Source organism: Barbus barbus (assembly GCF_936440315.1).
Source record: "Barbus barbus genome assembly, chromosome: 40".
Classification (NCBI taxonomy): domain Eukaryota; kingdom Metazoa; phylum Chordata; class Actinopteri; order Cypriniformes; family Cyprinidae; genus Barbus; species Barbus barbus.
Window position 1 is genome coordinate 15,845,950 of NC_136718.1, and position 21,403 is coordinate 15,867,352.

At 37.8% G+C, this 21,403-nt stretch overlaps 1 protein-coding gene across 3 annotated transcripts in view; it reads right to left on the minus strand.

Moving 5' to 3' along the window:
- LOC306859315 (adenylate cyclase type 6-like) overlaps window positions 1-12,779 on the minus strand; it is a 40,043-nt gene extending 27,264 nt beyond the window's left edge. Inside the window, exons 1-3 of one of the 3 annotated variants that reach the window (XM_079400303.1) lie at window positions 12,542-12,779; window positions 10,596-10,764; window positions 9,267-10,155 (exon numbers count right to left, since the gene is read on the minus strand). In XM_079400303.1, the coding sequence (XP_079256429.1) occupies window positions 9,267-10,154 (888 nt within the window). In that variant the 5' untranslated portion in view covers window position 10,155; window positions 10,596-10,764; window positions 12,542-12,779. Of the gene's footprint in view, window positions 1-9,266; window positions 10,156-10,595; window positions 10,768-12,336 lie in introns of all 3 variants that reach the window. The other 2 variants (XM_079400304.1, XM_079400305.1) reach the window with 2 other exon arrangements.
- Window positions 12,780-21,403: the final 8,624 nt, after the last annotated feature.

Consider the following 21,403-nt stretch of genomic DNA (forward strand, 5'->3'; position numbering starts at 1 on the left):
CTCATTTCAAATTTTATGCCTGCTAGAGGTCTCAAAAACGTTGGGACGGGGGCAACAAAGGGCTTAAAAGGCAAGACATTTTTAAAAGATTCAGCTGGGAGAACATCTAGCAACTACTTATGTTAATTGATATCAGGTCTGTAACACGATTAGCTATAAAAGGTTTGTCTTAGAGAGGCAGAGTCTCTCAGAAGTAAAGATGGGCAGAGGCTCTCCAATCTGTGAAAGAGTGCGTAAAAAGATTGTGGAATACTTTAAAAACAACATTCCTCAATGTCGAATTGCAAAGGCTTTGCAAATCTCATCATCTACAGTGTATAACATCATCAAAAGATTCAGAGAAACTGGAGAAATCTCTGTGCGTAAGGGACAAAGCTCGTTTAAAATGAACTGTTTCAAAGAGGAAAAGTGTTCTTTGGTCAGACGAGTCCACATTTGACATTCTTGTTGGAAATCATGGATGTTGTGTCCTCCGGGCTAAAGAGGAGAGAGACCTTCCAACGTGTCATCAGCGTTCCGTTCAAAAGCCAGCATCTCTGATGGTATGGGGTGCATAAGTGCATACGGTATGGGCAGCTTGCATGTTTTGGAAGGCACTATGAATGCTGAAAGGTATATAAAGGTTTTAGAACAACATATGCTCCCCTCCAGATGACGTCTATTTCAGGGAAGGCCTTGTGCATTTCAGCAGGACAATGCAAAACCACATACTGCAGCTATTACAACAGCATAGCTTCGAAGTAGAAGAGTCCGGGTGCTGAATTGGCCTGCCTGCAGTCCAGATCTTTCACCTATAGAGAACATTTGGCGCATCATTAAACGAAAAACAAAACCTACATCAGGCAAGAATTGGACCAAATTCCAATGCCACAACTCCAGAAACTCTGGAGTCTTCAAACGTTTTGAAAAGAAGAGGAGATGCTACACCATGATAAAGATGACTCCGTCCCAACTATTTTTGAGACTATTTTGTAGCAGGAATCAAATTTGAAATGAGCAATGAGTAAAATTTCTCAGTTTAAACATCTGTTATGTTATCTATGTTCTATTGTGAATAAAATATTGGCTTAGTTTTCATTTTATTCAATTTTAAAAATGTCCCAACATTTCCGGAATTCGGGTTGTACAATTCAAGGAATTGTATGGCTTCAAAAGCCTGTGGTTACTATAAACTGTCACTGTATAAATTTTAAAATCTCCTTTGCTCTGACAAAAAGAAAATAACAGAATGAGTTTGGAACAACATAAGGATAAGTAAATAACTAATAATTAATTTTGGGTTAACCGAAAGTGACAAAAACAAATGAAAAAGAGACAAGTGACTCGTTGATGTTACATCTGAAGTAAAAAATAAATAAATGTGTTCCTCATCTCTATTCTAAGCACTGTACTAATGTGCTCCAGGACTACACTGAGCTTGTCTGTCACAAGCACACAAGGTCAGACAAGCACAGTTATGCACGTGACAGGCACATGACAGCAACCTCCTCCTCCTTCCCGGCATTGACATTATGCATTGTTTACATAAATACACGGCGAGAAACTGGTTTAAAAGCAAGTTCTCACAGGGAACCGTCATGTACCTGAGAGACCTCAAAGCACCTTGTCAGGAATTTATCATTATGATGAACTTGGAAAGGGCAAAATAACACTGGGTATAGCTCGACAAATTCAAGTCGAAGTTCCTTCACACAAATACACAAGTAATCCAAAATAAAAATGGCAGGAAAGTGAAGCCACCCTAATCTAAGGATTATAGACACTGAGCTCTAAGCAGTCCAAGTCACAGAATTTGAGCTTGGCGGCTGTGATGACAATTGTCGAGGAAAATCATGCAATTTTCTACAAGCAAATGAGCCAATTGCAATGCCATACTACTCTAAAATCCACCTAAACCTTTTAGAGTCCTCAATTCTCCAATGCACAGCAAAAGCACACAGGTCACCACAATGGCCTGTATCCAAAAAAAGATGGCCTGAAATCCCACAAAACTTCAATTGGTCCCTGTGCAATGATACATACACTGAAAGGTACAAAGGTGGAAAACAGAGGAGACGAAGAAGAGTGGAAATCAATAGTTTCCTCAGACGCAAAGACAAGAATAAGACAGCACTTTAAAAGCACATCAATACTTGAATAATTGGAGATGATTCGATTTAGATGTCAAAGGAGTGTGAAAATAAACCTGATAAAACATTGTAACAATCGCATTCTCTAATTATCAAAGGATTTAATCACTCTCATGTCATCAAAAACCTGTATGAAAAGAAGAGATTTTGACAACTGTGCAGGCTGCTCTTTTCCATGAAATAACAAATAAAAGAATGACAGAAAAGCAAGATAAAGCATCATAAACGTAGTCAACTTGCCCTCTATAGTTGAATCCAAATGATAGCTTTGAATAAGAAGAAAAAAAGTTTGTCATCATGAATTACTTCTGTGCTTTTTTTGCATGCTTTTTTCTGTTCTCAAGTAAGCAGCAAAAGAGAATTCAAAGGACCTTTGCTGAAGAGCATAACAGAGTTATAATTAAAAAAAATTGGGGGGGGGGGTAAACATTGGTGAAATGTTATGACTCACCATATTATTCTCGCCTTAGTTTGTTTTTCTAAACCTTTTCCAGTTTTTGTCTCTTAAAAGCAGAAAAAAAACATACACAGTGAAACACTAGAGAAATAAATGCGAAAAAGAACCACAGCCTGTGTGCCATGTTAATTAAAGTTTACCACCATTATTGGAATCCTAATACATGACATTTGGCAGTCACAGTGCTAAAACCCAGTATTTGTTCTGAGTGAGAAAGCCCCGGTCATTAGGAAACCATAGAGTGGCTGCTATTACAGGCCTTGATGTGATCCGCCATTGAAATGTTATTATTAGCGATGCTATTATTATTACCTTTATCATCACAGGCATATCGAGTACAACATTGCACTTATCATCAAATCCTAATTTATGACACCTGATTAGTCAGGCACGGTGGTCACACCGCTGAGGGCAAAGCAAGCGCTAATCTTGAGATTGACCCGAGGTCAGCCAGAAGTTTTGATTGATCGCTCAGCAGGCAAAACAGCTGTTGGCACTACAATTTTGAGTCTTGTGTTTGTTAGCTTTGCACTTAAATGGCAATGTTGTTGGGCATCTATAAAATTCAATTTGATTTTAAAGACTGGAGACATTCGACATTCCTGTTCCTTAAAGTGAAGTGAAGTGAAGTGACATACTTCCAAGTATGGTGACCCATACTCGGAATTCGTGCTCTGCATTTAACCCATCCAACGTGCACACACACACCGTGAACACACACACACCGTGAACACACACCCGGAGCAGTGGGCAGCCATTTATGTTACGGCGCCCGGGGAGCAGTTGGGGGTTCGGTGCCTTGCTCAAGAGCACCTCAGTCGTGGTATTGAGGGTGCAGAGAGCGCTGGACATTCACTCCCCCCACCTACAATCCCTGCCGGCCCGAGACTCGAACCGCAACCTTTGGATTACGAGTCCGACTCTCTAACCATTAGGCCACGACTTCCCAAGTGATGGTTCACCTGAAAATTAAAGTTCTGTCATCATTTACTTACCCTCATGTTGTTATAAACCCTTCTTACTTCAGGGGAACACAAAAGAAGATATTTTGAAAAATGTTGCAACTGCTTTTATTCATACAATGAAAGTCAATGGGATCCAAAATAACACTGGACCTCACTGACCTCAATGGAGGAAAAAAAAAGGGACATCAAAAAATCTTTTGTGATCCAGAAAGAAAGTTATACGAGTTTGGAATGACATGAGGGTGAGTAAATAACAGATTTTTTTCCATTTCAAAAGGTGTTGCATGTGACCTTCATTGTTTGCTGTTATAAAGTTAAAAAAGCTACATATTTCTATTGTTATATAGGGCCAAAAAAATAAAAATAAATAATATTAACGGACGGCATTTTTTCTTAATTTAAGTAAATAAAAAAAAATAAAGCTAAGTTTGAAACTACCTCCAAAATATAATAAAAAAATAATTTACTTTTTTCATAAAGAAGCATTTTCTGAAAGAAAATTGAAGGCTATAGAATTATTATATCATACATTAGAGCACCAACAACTAGTGAGCCAAAATCATTCCAATACTCTTCAAAGACTGCCATTTGACTCTTCTCTAGCAGCACGTTTTTCATCATTCAGAAACCACACGCCTATAGACCAGCACTGATCTCACGAGTGCATCTACAGACATGCATTCTTCATCAACAAATGCATTGTTCTTAAGACCTTGATGTACTGTTAAAACATCTGATACTCAAACACTCAAGTGCAAGTTATCTGTTTCTCTGCCGCAGTGGAATGACCATCAGCGCATCTCCAAACAACTCAGCACAGCATTGTACAAACAGGTTTTTCCCCTGAGCTAGCTATCATACATGCTACGGGCATCTGGCTAAAACTGCTCTTTTCTGTTCACACACAATAACAGGTATTAAGTTGATGTATGCTAACAAAAATTGATTTTAGAACAATTTCACAGAGTATTAAGTCAATGTTTATTTTCATCACCATGGATTTCCCTGGAATTTTGCTTAAATCAGTTTTCAGGAATCAATGAAGTCTATATATTTAGTGTATCCGGCTAGGCATCAGTTAATTTAGCTACTATACACAAGCGTGTAACCAGGTCTTGGGCTAAAAATAACATATTCAGCTTGGTGTCTCTGAAAAAGGTGTTACATTTATGTCTCTAATTTGCTGGTCTCTTCATAAGCCTAGTTTAACCCCATGGGACAATGTTGGAACAAAAGCCACAGAACAGGTGCTCTCATAGACTGGAGTCACAGAGTGTCAGTGAAATCACAGTGTCTGCCGCCTCTCTATGAGACAACCAAAAAAACTTGCATCTCAGGACATAAACAGTCCCACGCCTGCCAATAAGCCATCAGACCAGGTGACCAAACATATTTTCCAATTGAACGGCGGGCTTGGTTTTACATTTTTATCCATATAAAGCTGCAAGTGGGCAGTTCTCTATAATGTGACTTTTTTTTTCAATGAACTTTTTTTTAATTGATTTTATATTTACATGTTTGGGAATTGATTGAAGTGAAAACTGTGCATTACATACCAAAGCCAAAATTCTGGACATAAACAGTCCCACACCTGCCAATAAGCAGCTGGACCAAGTGACCAAACATATTTTCCACTTGAACAACAGCCTCTGCCTTACATTTGTATCCATACACAGTTGCAAGTTGGCAATTGTCCATAATGTGAATTTTTTTTTTTATTCAATTTTTTCAATTTATTCAATTTTATTTTATATCTATTGGGGGATGTAATAAATTGTGAAAACTGAGCATTACATACCAAATCCAAAACTTAATGCTATTAACATTATTTAGTTCATGAATAACATTATCCAATAGCCTGTGTGGCCTAAGTAATGTCAGCGCACAAGAAAAGCTGCATAAATCACATAAATTTAAAGTCATACAATTTATATTTAAAAAAAAAAAGAAAATTTAAATCACAAAGAATTTTTTGCATTTGAAACAATGTTTAATCATTTACAATAAGACTAGGATTATGAAATACACATACTTTTTGCCTTGCCAAGTTCATTTAAAAGGTCTTGTGATGTGTTTTAATAAGTACAAAATATTATGTGTAATTACATTTATAAAGGTTTAAGTTGATTTCAGAGTAGTATGGCAATGCATTTGGCTCATTCCCTTTTTGGAAAATTGCTTGGTTTTCCTTATAATTGTCTTGAATTGCCTTATATTTATTTTATATAAAAACAATAATTATAAAAGAGCTTTTTAGATGAGCTACAGTATGGCACACCGCAGGATGTAGCAACTTTCCAAAATTACTTCATGTCAATTACCAAGATCTATACAACAAAATCAATTAAATACTTCCCTCCCTGCAATCAGCCCAGAACTTTAAGAGAGCAGCAGTATGGAGCTTTTCACCCACACAGTGGCATGCCATACACATAAAGCCTCTGTGGCTTCCACGACTGAAGGCCATCTCATGAGCCTGTTGTGAAAAGGGAATTCGTGACTACAAGTGAGTGAGAGAGACAGAGAGAGCAAGCGAAAGAAAGGACTGGGTTGGCTGTCTTTTTTCAGCTCAGCACGTCAGTCCAGCGCTATTTCATACTGCCGATCCCCAGCCATTCCTGTCACCACATTCCACCCCACACCACCCCATCAGTGTGTATCTTCACAAAGGCAGCTATTGTCCCGCTGGTGATCGCCCACTGACCTGCTCTATCTGCACTGCACTGCTGGTCATCTCTGAGGGACACGCAAACAGCACAGCGAGAAGGAGTGCAGGGGTGTGAGAGGAATGGTGGGAGACAAGATAGAATGGAGAACCGAGAGAGATAAAGCGAATGAACAGTAGATGAGCTTTGTGAGGTATAGCTGCATTTCTCAGACTAGCCTGTTTGGCCAAAGAATGAAGAAGAAAACCATATGTTTATCCATAATAGTCGTCGAGCAACTAACCAGTGGATACTTTATGTAGACTTCTTATAGCACTAGTGACAAATTTAGGATGAATTACTTTCAACACCCGAAATCAGAGTATTAAATAATAATACATACCAAGACATTGACCAGTGACCCTCAAATTACCTGCTGTAAATTAAATTCCCATTATTATACATAATCCAAAAGGTATTAATTTTTTGTGATGTCTGTGATACACTGAAAATTAAATTGGTGTACAAATTGCCAAAACAAATACAAAGAAATGGCAAGTAACACGATGAATGAAACATGAAAATATGAAGAAAAAAAGGAATTTGTATTTTCTTGTTAAATGTACACCAATAATCTTTGGGTTTATATCGCATTCAAACAGAAAAGTTATAGACAGATATTTAATTACTGTATATCTTGAAGAGATGCAAATTTAGATCCGTAAAGTTAACCTGACATAATTGTAATAAATGTAATCTTTAGCCATTTTCAGTCCTAAACTAATTTAATTCATTCTAAATAGCATTTGAAACTATTCATATAGTTTCTAAAGTGTGTGTTGCTGTTTAGACAAAAAAAAAAAAGTATAAATTTTATACAATATCAGGCATAACATTAAATTCATATTGAAAATACTACACTTTGTTTCTTCACTGTTGGTTTTAATTATTTTAACACACCCATTCATTAAAAAAAGAAAATCTTACTGACTCCCAAACTTTTGAACTGTAGTGTATATTATATGGGATTTTATTCAGTTCTTGTAATCAAACTGACTGGTCACTCTACATTTGTAAACGACACAAATACTGAACAACTCCAATCCTCAAACCAAGACTTTTCTCATCAATGTACTGTAAGAACAAAAGATCGCAGAGCAAACATGGAAGCATACCTTGCTTGCTCTCTGCAAGAGAGCATTTATATAAGGCACCAAGCAGCCACACAACCAATGGACTTTTGGCCTGCATTGATTGCCCACAGGGCTGGAACCTATCCCAAATGTCTATGATGAGAATCTACAAGCACATGCTCTGGGCCATGACCTGAGTCAATCAGCAGCCATTATCCCAATCCATTTCTATCATGCTGAGTGCCAAGTAGAGAGCCCACAGCCCAGCTGTCTAAGGAGCAAACACGCAAAAGCCCAAGCTCACTGAACCAGTATTAACAGTGTCAGCACTAGATCACATTGAACGCGGAGCTGACACAATAGATGCATTTTAGCCCCTGCATGGAAACATTGCATGTTAAATGCATCATATTAAGAGCAGTGAAGGACTAAGCAAAGTTTGAAAAGAGTACACTGCAATCTGAAACTTGTCGTGCCAGGCATTTCTTTAAAAGTACTGAAACAATCAAAGCTTTCAAACAATAACCAATTATCCACTGAACTCTGTGACTCCAAAGAATTTGGAGATGTGAAAGATTGTGCCTTCACCTGATCAGTTACTTGGTGCTTATTCTCCACCAATGCGGCTTTGCAACGTGGTGTAAATAATGTGCATTTCTTTTCTTCAAAGAGTTCTAGTACTAATACACATCTCTCATGCTGGACATTTTCCTGTATAATAAAGGAATAATTCACCCACAATAAATATTCTGTCTTTATTAACTCACCCTCATGCTGTTTTAAATTCATATGCTGTTATTATTTCCTGTGGAACATTTTTTGATGCAGTTTTACACAGACCAGAACTGACCAGCTCAAAAAGGACAAAAACATCAAAAAACACCAATAAACTATCATAAAATTGTATATGCAAGTGAAGCTTACCTTTAATTCTCAGTTGAGAATAAACTGTAAAAATGCAGCATCCTATTTAGTAGCCTTATTTAGATAGTGTCAAAATTGTAAAAAGAAAATAAAGAGAGGAAAAATGCAAGCTTTGAGGATAAGCAATCAGAAATCAATAATTATAATTAGACTATTTTAAAAATTAATAATAATTAAATTAACACATTTAGGCCTGCTTTTCATTCATATGTTTCAGAATACTTAGAATATAGTGCATAAGTCGTATGGAGCACTTTAATGGTACATTAATGGTCTTTTTTTGTCGCTTGACATACTAATGGAGAACTTTTGTTGTATAGCAAGAGCTGGGTAATGAGTCATTAAAGTGTCCCTATTATGCCATTTTTAAGGCTGCTAATATTGTTTTAGGAGTCTCCTAAAACAGGTTTACATGCATCCAAGGTCAAAAAACTGTTTAGTTTTCTCAAAAAATAGCTTTAATTTTACCTAATTTCTAAATGATTCCTAAACGACTCGTGCGAAGCAGTTCAAAGAATCAGCCTCCCTAAACCCCTCCTTCTCGTGAGCCCTCACTGCTGTGATTGGTCAGATGGCGCAGTCCTTTGTGATTGGTCTACCACGTACAGCGCAAATGACAGCCATGGGCAGACATTATGAAAATGTGTTACTTCGTGACGTACAGCCGTAACGGAGTAAGATTCAAATTCCTAACGACTCGTTTAGACGATTGCGAGCAGACTCTTTTTTTTTTTGATAGACAGATAGATAAACTTTATATATTGTGCACTTTCGGCTTCACACCTTTGCAGAAAGTTTATGTTCACATACTGCTACATGACACTACATGGTAATATTTGAAAAGGCATAATAGGAGCACTTCAAAAAATTCTACATTTGTGTTTCACTGAACATAAAAACAACATCTTACAACAGGTTTTGAACAACATGAGGTTAAGTAAATAACAGCCTAATTTTCATATTTGTGTGTAATATTCCTCTTAATTTGAATTGCATCAGAAGCATACACATACCTGTTTATTAAGGAAGTGATCCTCAAGGTTGAGTCTCCATGCCATAATCATATGAATGGTGGACAGCACAGCTCCAGTGATCACAGCTGCTCTCATTCGCACCGGCAGCAGCGTGTAGATGATGTAGATGAAGAACACTGTCCACCATATCCCTTCAGATGCACTGGGTGGATCCACCATCAACAAGCCCATCACCTGCACCACCACTAACACCGCCATGACCAAATAGCTCACAATCCACATGTAGTCCTGGTGGAAGCCATTTCTGTTACACACCACCATCAAGGCTAAGAACAGGCCCATGGCTATGGAGAGCACTGAGGCGAACGCCACATCTGGTGAACCTTGGACGCAGTGGAACGTCAACATAACCCCGCAAACCACAACCAGGACCCCCATGAGCATCATAAGAGAGCTCTGGTTGAGCCTGAAGAAGTATCGTTGATATAGTCGCTCGAGTTTGGCCGACTTAAACTTCTTGGACTGAAAAACTTGAGCCAGACGCAACAAGCAAGTCAAAAAACACCTGTCGGGACCCTTCCTCTCCTCTCTGCCGTCAACGGGGTCCTTGCCATCTTTCGTTTGCCTCGTCTCAGAATCTTCAAACGCCAGGTCCACGGCTCTCAGACCCACATCACCCTTCCTGCCATAATGGTCTTCCTGCCAAATGCAGCGTGTGCTGAAGTTGCTGCTGGTGGCGACCCCTGCTGCACGGGAGTAGTGTTGCAAAGGGGGCTCCATAGACTCGGGGTCCCGTAGACAGCTCATGTAGCGTGGGTTGCACAGGGACGAGCCCCTTTTACGCCTTGACTTCCTGCCATTGCGCTCACCCCATGCCGTCTTATGGTTGTCCACCCTTGCAGCTTTAAAGCCATTGACCCAAGACATTCTGAAAGCAAAAAGATGGTCCATAAGAAAAGAAAACCTGCTTAAAAGTAAGTAAATAAATATTTTTAATTTTATTTATTTAGTCATGTCAGTATCAAAGGCTATATTCATGTCAAAAATATTACTTTAAACCAACTATACAAAATCTTTTCTTGAAAACTTGAGAAGCCCATTCTTAAAAACAGAGTTTCTAAAAATATAACTGACACTATAATTGTTGGCCATTGCACTTATTATCCATGTTTTTTAGACAACTAAATTCCTACATAAATACAATTTATATTTGCCTACATAATTAATACCAAGCATTCAAGCATGAATTTTAGATCAAAAGGTTTTCAGAATCATGAGAAGCAAAGTTAGTCAACTGTATTTAAACTTTTAACTGGTAGCGTATTTACACAGTGAAAGCTGCCAAGTTGTTTAGCGAGGACGACTTACCTGTGTGGCGGCACTGCTCTTTTTAGCAAGGCACTGCATTTACTCTAGTGTAGAGAGCTAATATTACCAGCATTTTTCTTGTCAAGTTCCACGACACCCACTTAAGCACAGGGTCAACAGAAAATCCTTGTATAACGCCAAGATCTCTGCATCTCTCAGCCACCTGAGTCTGCTGGTACAATACAAATAGAGCACATGCAGCATGAGTGAAGTGTGAAAATGAAAAAGGCACAAGACAAACCTCTCTGAGATTATCAGTGTCTGATTACCCCTAATAACTTTCACTAATAGCTGTTGCTGAATTTGTTGTTGTCATTAATATGCGTTTATTCATGTTTATGCCTCAATAGGTTAGAAAAGAATATTGATTTCAAGCTGTAATTAACCGGCTATTCTGCTTTCTCAGAAATGTTAATTCACATGAGAGCAAATTAAAAGAGCTGAAAATAAAATAAAAGAGGAAATACTCAATAGCTAGAATTGACTGATGCTAAAAGTGTCCAATCAATCTCACAGTAAACCTACGAATGCACAAGGAAAAAAGAGCATCACAAATACAAACGTTTGAAAAGACTTAGGTTAATCCGACTTTCCAAATGCCTAGGATTTGACTTTCAAAGCTAACCACAAAAACGGTGTGTTTTAAGACAGGAAAGTTTTCCCAAAATATAAACACAGGCCAGTTTCTATCTTACTGTCTGACAACAAAGGATTTACGGCCCATGTGTCATCATAAGTAAATGCTCTGTAATTCAGATTAAATTGTCCATGCTTCCCCAAATTTGCTCAGATGAGTCACCACTTTACCTCATGTCAGCGGCATTAGTGACTCAAAAAATTTTTTTAAGGACTAACTGTCTGGAAATGAAATAAGAGGTAACCAACTCCAATATAACTCTGAATGCAATTCATCTAAAAATATTTGTTAACGATATATATATATATATGCATGCGTGTATAATTTATACATAGTTTTGACTAGTTCATTTGAATGAATCAGAAAGACGGTGTTAGTTGTGAAAAACTTAAAAGAAATATTAACAGTTCCAAGATAAACACTTTGTCTAAAACGTATTTTTAGCCTACAATCTTGCAAATTTGTGGAATAAAAACCATCTACATGTCAAAAATACACATCAAAATTCAACTCCCCTTTAATGCGCAAGCTTGAAAGGCAAAATGTGTATTATTGATCAAAATCAAACACAGCTATCTAAATAAAGTTATGGTGGTCTGTGGGAAATACAGGCTGGTTTTTCCTTCATGGATCCCAGTCTAGAGACATTGTGGCTTCACATTCGATTGCAAGCACTAATTTAACTTGGCAGGAAGATTCAACCATTCATTCAGTACTGACATGAGAAAAAAAGTAAGGGATGATAAAAACGTTTCACTTGCTGCAGTTAAACTATATACAGTAATGTCTATGACAGAAGAAAAATACTTTACTTTAACACCTCACAAAAATTCATAGAAATATAGAGAGATATGATAAAATAAGTCAGTGTAAGCCACTTGGAATGTGTCTATACCTCAAAGGCAATACCATGAGAGTCTAAAAGCGTAACACTGAAAGACTAGACAATCTCATGACCGATCCAGTGCAATGGCATGATTTAGTCACACTACATTTAAATGCTGCCACAGTTGCTAAACAAATAATCACCATAAACTCCGTCTGGTTTCTAGTGCAGTGCATTATAGAGCCCTTTGCAGCAAGGTTACTGCAAGCTCAACATACCTGATCGTGAAGAGACTGATCCTAAAAGACAAACGCAGCTACATATTCTTACTCTTCAGTTAATTCGCTTTTATCAACGACTGCTGCAACTATAACGTTTCCCGAGATTCTTACACCGCTGCTAACAAGCCGCACAACACACTGCAAAACAAGCACACATTTCAAGAGTAAGCGAAAGCACATCCGTAGGGCAAGCAGCACTCACCGAAAGCCCCCATGAATCAGCAGCGCGACGTGCTTCTATCGCGAAATCACGGAGTGGGACTGGCGCTTGACCGAGAACGTGTTTAACGACGAGTGACTGACTGGGCGATGGTTACATTCTCGCGCAAGCTGCTGATATAGTAACGGTCGTCTTCATGCTTCTTCACGCGCTACTATCCACTGAAGTCTGGAGTCCCCCTAGAGGTGCAGCCTCTGTCTGTGTGTGTGTGTGTGTGTGTGTGTGTGTGTGGCTTTGGTGTTGCCTACATTTTGGGGAGCATATGTCTCCACATAGACAGTAAAACCAGCTACAATTTTGACATTGTGGTGACCAGCCCAAATACCACGAGGGCAGACTTAATAAACATGCTAAATAGATAGACATAAGGTGTTAGTTTAGTGTAAAAAGTATTACATTTAATGGAAAGTCCCCACTATGAAAAACAAGGGTTGTACTACACTTGCAAGATTGAACTGAGAATTTTGCATCTAGATTTAGAAAAGTAGAATTAAAAGAAATTTACATTCAAAGAAAATATAAGTTATATTTGTACGACTGAAATAAGTGTGATTTTAACAAGAAAAAAATGAAAGATGGCTTGACAAAAAATTTGTTTGAAAATTTGAAAAAAAAAAAAATAGTATGTGTGTGTGTGTATATGTTCAAATATATATATTCTAAAATTAGCATTTTTATCAGGCTGCTATATTTATGTTCAGTTATTTCACTTTAATTGTACAGAAAAGGACCTATACATTGCAATTACAGTAAAATTACTGAACATAAACAGAGGAGCCTGATAAAAATGCTCATTTTAGATGAAAATTTAAAACGGCACTTAGAGGCTTTTGCATCTGAACTCTTCATAGATAGATAGATAGATGGATGGATGGATGGATGGATGGATGGATGGATGGATACATAGATAGATAGATAGATAGATAGATAGATAGATAGATAGATAGATATAGAAACGAGCAGGAAAATACTTAATTTTACAGTATGCCTTTAAGTTCTGTGAGGTGTGAATTAATTCTATTGCTATTAGCAACAGAAATGTGTTCATAATTCATCTTTTTCAGTTTTGGTTGTACACTACCTATATAGATTTATTCAAACGTAAAGAAACAATTATGAGGCCAACTGAAGTGCTCATAACTAGTTGAAAATATAGCCAAAAATATTTTGTCTCAAATCTAATATGTCAACAGTTTTCTGGTTTAGGTTATAGGTTTTATAATATAGGGTACCAGTAATATAAATAAATAAGCATTGTGCCTATAAGAGGTCATCACTAATGTAGCTTCTAAGTTTTCTACTGTATGTGTTTGTGCTAAAACAGGTGAAGGAATATCATACATACAGGATGTTTCACACATTCCCCCTGCTGACACTAAAGATGTTTAATTGCTCTGTGTTGTGTAAACACACTACCAGCCACAGGTTTGGACACACTTGACTGACTTCATGGTTCTCATAAATAAATTTAAATAAATAAAATATTGTAGGATATCGTTTTGTTTGTATAAGAATTCCTTGACAAATGTATTAAAATAAAATATGAAATAATAAATATTCTTTCTTGTGAAAGAAAAGCAGTCAACAGGTGTTCAACATATATAGATACTCATTTAATACGGTTTAAAAGTTGACTGGGGAAGGCAAGAGTACGCAGAGCTACACTCTAGGTAAAGTGTGGCGATGTTTATGAAGCTAAAATCTACATTGTTCAGCTCACAACATGAAGTCCCATACTTCCATTTGTGTTTTTATGGTTTTATTCTAAGGTTAAAAATAGTAAAAATAAAGAATAGAATAGGTGTGTCCCAATGGTTGACTGCTAGTGTATGTTTTTCATCAGAATAATTACATGACAGAACATGACAAACAGACTTGTGGTTTCGCTACCTTTTAAAGTGGTTGTTCTGCTTTGCTTTTTGAAGCTCCATTGTGAGCCTTGCCTGAGGATTCTACGCTGATAAAAACGATATGTGATTGTGCATGTGTGTGAGTGTGTGTGTGTGTGTGTGAGTGAGTGAGTGTGTGTGTGTGTGTGTGTGTGAGTGAGTGAGTGAGTGTGTGTGTGTGTGTGTGTGACTGGTTAGTGGCCCCACTATGCAAATAAAACTTTATTTGTTCTGCTTACAGAACACACAACCTTTGAGTACAGTTTGGTCTCCTTGTCAGAGCTGTGCCTAGTGTCCTCTGTGGTCATGCTTTAGGGTTTTATCAGGCTCATAAACAGACAAGAGGAAAATCTAAACACATTAAACTTTTTTTCCCCAGGTTGGACAGAAAAGTGCACAAATTGCATGACCTTTTGCACTGACAGCACCAGGTGTTGAAAAACATACTTACTACCCTAGTTTTCATTTACAACAATGATTTTCATGATTTAAATGAAAACTACCACCTTTTGTGAGAGGGTCTGGCCATCCCACAATCACAAAAACACATACCTGGCTTCCTACAATCATGGAAAAATTTAAATATCCAGGAAATACAGATTAGCCAGCCTGGGAAAAATGGAGATTGATTAATAGACTAGAATAGAATAGACTAGACTAGACTAGACTAGACTAGACTAGACTAGACTAGACGAATAGAATAGAATAGAATAGAATAGAATAGAATAGAATTTTGTGAATGCAATCTATATAACAATATTTATAGCATAAGAGTTCATTGGTCAAAAGATGAAGGAAACTTGAAATATCTTTTTCCTCAGTGTCATTTCCTATGACATTACAAGCACAAAATTATGAGACATATGATAATAATTAGAGACAAAAGTCCAAAATGTGTCAAATTCGACACTAAAATATTATTCTAATTCTCCACAATATAAGCAAACATATGACAAAAATATCTCCCTCTGAATGTTTGAGTGCGCAAATACTCCAAACATAATGTCACTTTAAATAAACACTTCTTCACATAACAGAAAAGTGCCTCCCGTCCAGATCAATAACTGCTCACACAAACACACACTTTAACTTTCAAATAAACCTTTATCCCACTTTTACAACAAGAATGAAAATATATGAACTATGAAGGATATGAGTTATAGGAGCTGGGCTTTGGCTTTCCACACCAACTCCCACACTAGTTTCCCTGCACTTATTTTCCTGCGACTCCTTCTTCCAGCACATTTACCTTCTGCAAGCCTCTGTTCTGACTCGGTTCTGTCTGAAGTTTTAATTTCCTGTCTTAAATCTTCAGCAGCCCCAAGCAAAGCATGAAATTGGAGGTCAGAGGAAAAACTACACTTGTCTTTCTACAGATTCTATCAATGACAGAACATCAGCTTTAAACCAGTCTTATTCCAGTGTTTTATGTGTATTTTGTCTCTTTTGCATCAGTAGTCTAGTTGACATTTAAGGGATTTGTCCTACAATAACCACACATCTTATCACATGCCTCCTCTCACCCATTTGTGCTGCTATTAAATAGTCAATGCTTGTCTTTTACTGCTGATTTTTCCAATAATTAATGCCACACTGTGGTGGCATACTACATGTTCATCCAACAATATTTCACATTTATAAAGATGATAAATCAGCATTGCATGGGGGGCAATGCAGCAAAATAAATGCAGTTTTATTTAGCAGATTTGATTATACATCATTATTAAATTTACCAGGAGACAAAACTTTTATAATAAAGTTATAGACTTATACAACATTGAATAATACATGGCATTTTGAAGTAGAAACTTATTTTCAACCTTGAAAAATCCTTTATTGCAGTGTACTGCCATCTAGGGTTTATAAAAATGTAATAGCTTCCTCATTTAGATTACTAAATAGCCTATGTCTTGTCTAAATTCACTATATAATGATTATTTATAGTTTGCTCATCTCAAGTTAAACGTAGTGTGTTTTATACATAAGTAGGATTTGATTCATTGAACCGAATCATTTGCTTCATGATTTGATTCAGTGTTTGCGAATTTGATTTGAGTTTTCCCACAAGTTTCATGAAGCCTTTCTTCGACAAGCAGATAGAGAGTAAAGAGTTTGATGTTACTAATAAATAAATAAATAAATGACATGGCTTTCCATTTCATTCTAATAATGAATCTAAATCGATTTTATGTCATATTAATTGCACATTTGCAGTGTTTCAAAATGTTCGCCAGAGGGCAGCAATAACTAAATTTGTGCCTAGTGTTCATGGGGTCATGAAAAAACCGTTCTAGCTTACCCTGATTTCATTAGAAGACAGTTTTCCTCTCATAATACAGTATGTTCCAAATGGACACAAGTCTCATCTATGGAAGCTCATCTGAAAATTGGTAAGAGGAATAGATTGTGTATGTGTGTGAGAGAGGCAGCTTACAAAACTCCTCTGTCTATTTGACATTGATATAACCTCCTTCAAAAGTCAATAGTTCGTTCTAAAATAGACAGCACTGCAAGTCCTTTTCCCATACAAAGTGCCAGATCAGTGAAAAACGAGAGGAGCTACAGTATCCTTGTGCCCGCACAACCAAAGATGCTTACTCTATCTGTCACTGAAGCATTGTGGGAAACAGACTGGAAGATGTTGTACATTATTGCTCTTTGTTCTTTATTATTGCTCAGACAACCACTGAATGACATGCTACACCATGAAACATTGCATTTTCTTGTATGATTATTCTGCATACAGTTTTTATGATCTTATTTTAATTGAGAGACTACATAAAATATTTGGCTTTTTTAAAACGCATTTGACACCGACAGGAAAAAGGAAGAAAAAAGTTTAAATAAATGGTGACCAAAAATCAATTAAAAAATTTAAAATTGCTTAAACAAAAAAAAACTCACCCTGAGGTCATACAAAATGTAAATGAGTTTGTATCTTAATCAAACTGATTTAGAGAAATTAAACATTACATCACTTGCTCACCAATGGACCCTCTTTAGTGAATGGGTGTCACCAGAATGAGAGTTCAAACAGCTCATAAAAACATCACAATAATCCACAAGTAATCCACACGACTACAGTCCATCAGTTAACATCTTCTTAATCAGTTAACATCATGTTTGTAAGAAACTTTTTACTTCAAACTGCTGCTTTCAGATAAAATCCACTATCCTTAATATAGTCCAATCCATAATATTGCTTTCTCTAGTAAAAAAATAAAATAAAATAAAATAAAAAAAATGGTCTTGTCTCAATTAGAAGACAAATATGAGCAGACCAAGCATCATTTACATGCAAAAACAGTCCAAAATCATTCTTAACTAATATATGTCAGTGGGTTATGGGCTGTTCTGATGAAGAAACAAACTTATATACATGTTGGATGGCCTGAAGTTTTCCTTTAATAAACGTGTACCTTGAATGTTGATGTTATGAAAAACGTGCATGTCTATGTTATTTGTCAACTATAACATACATAATGCATGCCAGAGGGTTCAACCTAGTGAGCAAGTCCATGGGACAGACTGACAGACACAAGGACTGAATGAGCTTATAGGGCTGCCAACATCCTGCCAGAAATTTAGCCTGCTCTCTCTTTCCGTCTCTGCTCTGGTAACATTGTGGATTTCAAGCCTCTATTCATGTTTTATTCACATGCACCACTCATATGGAACTCAAATTGATGGGCCCCCTCCTTGGCTCTCCATGCCTGACTGTTCAGAGTAACATGTCCTCATCTATTATGGATCTTAGATCTACTGGACAGTGGAAATTAAAAGTTATAGGAGAACCACCATCTGCTATCCACTGCTTCTTGTTATAGGTCACTATTGTCATTGTATAAGTTGATATATTTGTTTAAGTAGGTAAGTGTTTTTTATGTTATGTGTTTTATATAGGGTTAATTTTTATATAGACATGTGCTTCATTTTCCCTCCTTCTAGTTTAAAAAAAGTTTTAAAAAATGCACAGTCTCCTGTGAGGGCTAAATTTAGGTGTAGGGTTGGTGTAGGGCAATACCACATACAGTTTGTACAGTATAAAAACCATTACGCCTATGGGATGTCCCCACTTTTCACAGGTGTGCGTGTTACACTGAATTCCTGAGCTGTGTATTTGTGATTCCTCTGCTTTCTGAATATTGCTTTGGAGCCACAGTTTGATCAGAACTGTTCTGCCATGCATTTCTAGGCTCAGCAACAGAGAGAGCATTTAAGACAGCCCCGTCTCACTGAAATACCACACATGGGACATGTCCAAATCTTTGACAAACACAGAAAAAAAAAAGAGACACCTGACAGCCCAGCATTCTCTCCCAAATCACAACACTGTCAGACCTGTTGTCCAGTAAAGAAATATCTCAGCAATTTTAAAGCTGGACAAATTAGCTGGAAGCGGAATTGTTAATGATAGCAAAACTTTTAGGAAAACATGTTTTTTTTATTCCATTAATTTTCCTGCAATCCAAAAAAAGGACACAATGTATTGATATGAAATAATTTTTCATATTGATTTTTTACAGGTGATTTACCTGTATTTTTAATTTTGCACTGCACTGTCTTTTAGGGTTTACAGAAATGTCCGTAAAGTTAATGCAACATTTTTAATACAGTGCGTTTTGTATAAATCTAACAAAATTGTGAAGTTGATGTTTCAAACAAGAAAAATAAACTTCATTCAAGATGCATTTGTTAGGGAAGCAGACTTCACACAAAGGATTATTTCAAAGCAGTGGTGTTTATTGACAGCAGAGTATTCAACGGATGAGATGGTAAGTATTACGTGCAAATATACGTTGTAGGAAGTGACAAGTAGATAACAGGACTGAATTGTCTTGACAGGAACTCGTGAACGTTGGGGGAACCACACACCTAACTGTGAGATGGAGACTGGGCTGGAAGGAGATCGTTAGAAGAAACTGGAACCAGGAGACGGATGGTCACGACGCTGGAGGGAACACAGGAGCTAAGTAGACAGGCAGGTAAGTAACAGGTAAGTCGCTGTGATAGGATTCAGGAGTCCACTTCGTAGGAACAAGACTGGACGTTTGAGTGATGTGAGATATGTGGCTTTATGGTGCGTGGTGATGAGAATCAAATGACGTGCAGGTGTGTTCAGTCAATGCTCAAGTGAAACCAGGTGAGGGCGTGCGCTGTGATTGTTAAGGGAGCAGGACAGACAGATCCGTGACATAACCTCCCCCTGCCGGAAGGCGCGTCCCGCGCCATAACAACACCAGGGAGGAGGGGGGATAGGCAGCCTGGATGTCGGTGGAGGACAGGGACACTGGAAAGGCATCCAGGGCGGAACCGGAGACTTAGGAAGCCATGGCGGGACAATTTTTTCAGGAGGGCTCGATCGAGGAACCATAGAGGTCTTGCCCATGGCCACTATAGTTATCCAGGCCAGGGATATATAGCCCCCCCCCCCCCCCCCCAAAAAAAGTTTTGGGGAAGCTCCTCTCTGGAGGAGCGGGCTCTTGGGGGCGCTCTGGAGGAGGGGAGCTGGACGGGACCAGTGGAGACGCAGGAGGGCTGGACAGGACCAGCAGAGACGTAGGATATGCAGGAGGGTTGGACGGGACCAGCGGAGACGAAGGAGAGCTGGACGGGACCAGCGGAGACGAAGGAGTGCTGGACCGGAGCAGCGGATTCATAGGAGGGCTCAGGCGAAGATCAGGCCCTGGAGGACTCGTGCGAGGAGCAGGCTCTTGGGAGCGCTCGGGCAGCGTGGATTCCTGGGGGCGCTCTGTCAGCACTTGCACAGGAGGGACTGGCCCTGGAGAAGCGGGCACTGGAGAGACTGGCCCTGGAGAAGCGGGCACCGTGAAACCAGGTGAGGGTGTGCGCTGTGATTGGTGAGGGAGCAGGACAGACAGATCCGTGACACATTGTGTATTGCAAAAAAAAATTATTTAAAAAAAAAAATTAAGAAAATTACTCTTTCACAGCTAAAGAGACATAATGAAGATTTAAATAAATAAGGTTTATCTAAGATGTTTCAACAACTTATGTAGGAGGATAAATAGACATAAATGTCAGTTTTTTACATACATTATGAGTGAGTAGCAGGAGTCTTTAACAAGGGGTCGGTCAATTATACTTATTTTTGTGTTAAAAAAAGTTAAATATATATATGTTAAACAAAAATACAACATTAAGTAACCTCAATTTCCAATAAATTTCACATTGCCCCTTCTTCATTCAAAATATTTTATTTTTTTTTAACAATTGAGTATTAATATGTAAATATACATGAATATGACTTTACATATCAAAAATGAAATTTGAATAGCTTTGCAATATGATCATTATAATGTATTATTATAGTTTGTCTCTATTCACCAAGGGGTCCTTGGCCTTAAATAGGTAGAAGACACTTGCTATAGAGCTACAAAATTAATGTGTTCTTGGATATATTTGACTGGTTCATATCTAATTTTTAATTATAAACTTTAATATCTTGGAGAATCCAAAAAATAAACAATGGCATAGATCTGATATATAACCTTCATAACATGAATGAACTCTGAGTCAGTGTGGTGCGAGAAGAATGAGAGAACACAGAGGCATAAAGGACTAAGTGGGGTGAAAGAAAGAGAGAGACAGAGAGAGCGAGAGAGAGAGAAGGGGAGGGAGCTGAGAAAGGAATAAGACAGAGAGAATATGAGATAGATACTGCCTAATGTGCAGGGGGAGGGGGAATAAGAGAGGGAACTGGAGTTTGATGCTACAGTACACTTCACTTCTGCCCTGGAGAGGGAGCGCACCATGACCAGCTAGCTGTGAGAGTGTGCACTCTCTCCACACCTCCAACTGAGTGAGTACAGCCACTTCTATAACCTTTAGCACAACCAATGCTTAAAGTGTGTGTTTTGTGGATGTTTCACAGACTTTGGGATGAATATTCAGTTTGGTTTAGCAGTGTGGTCTGAAAAAAAACTTTAAATGT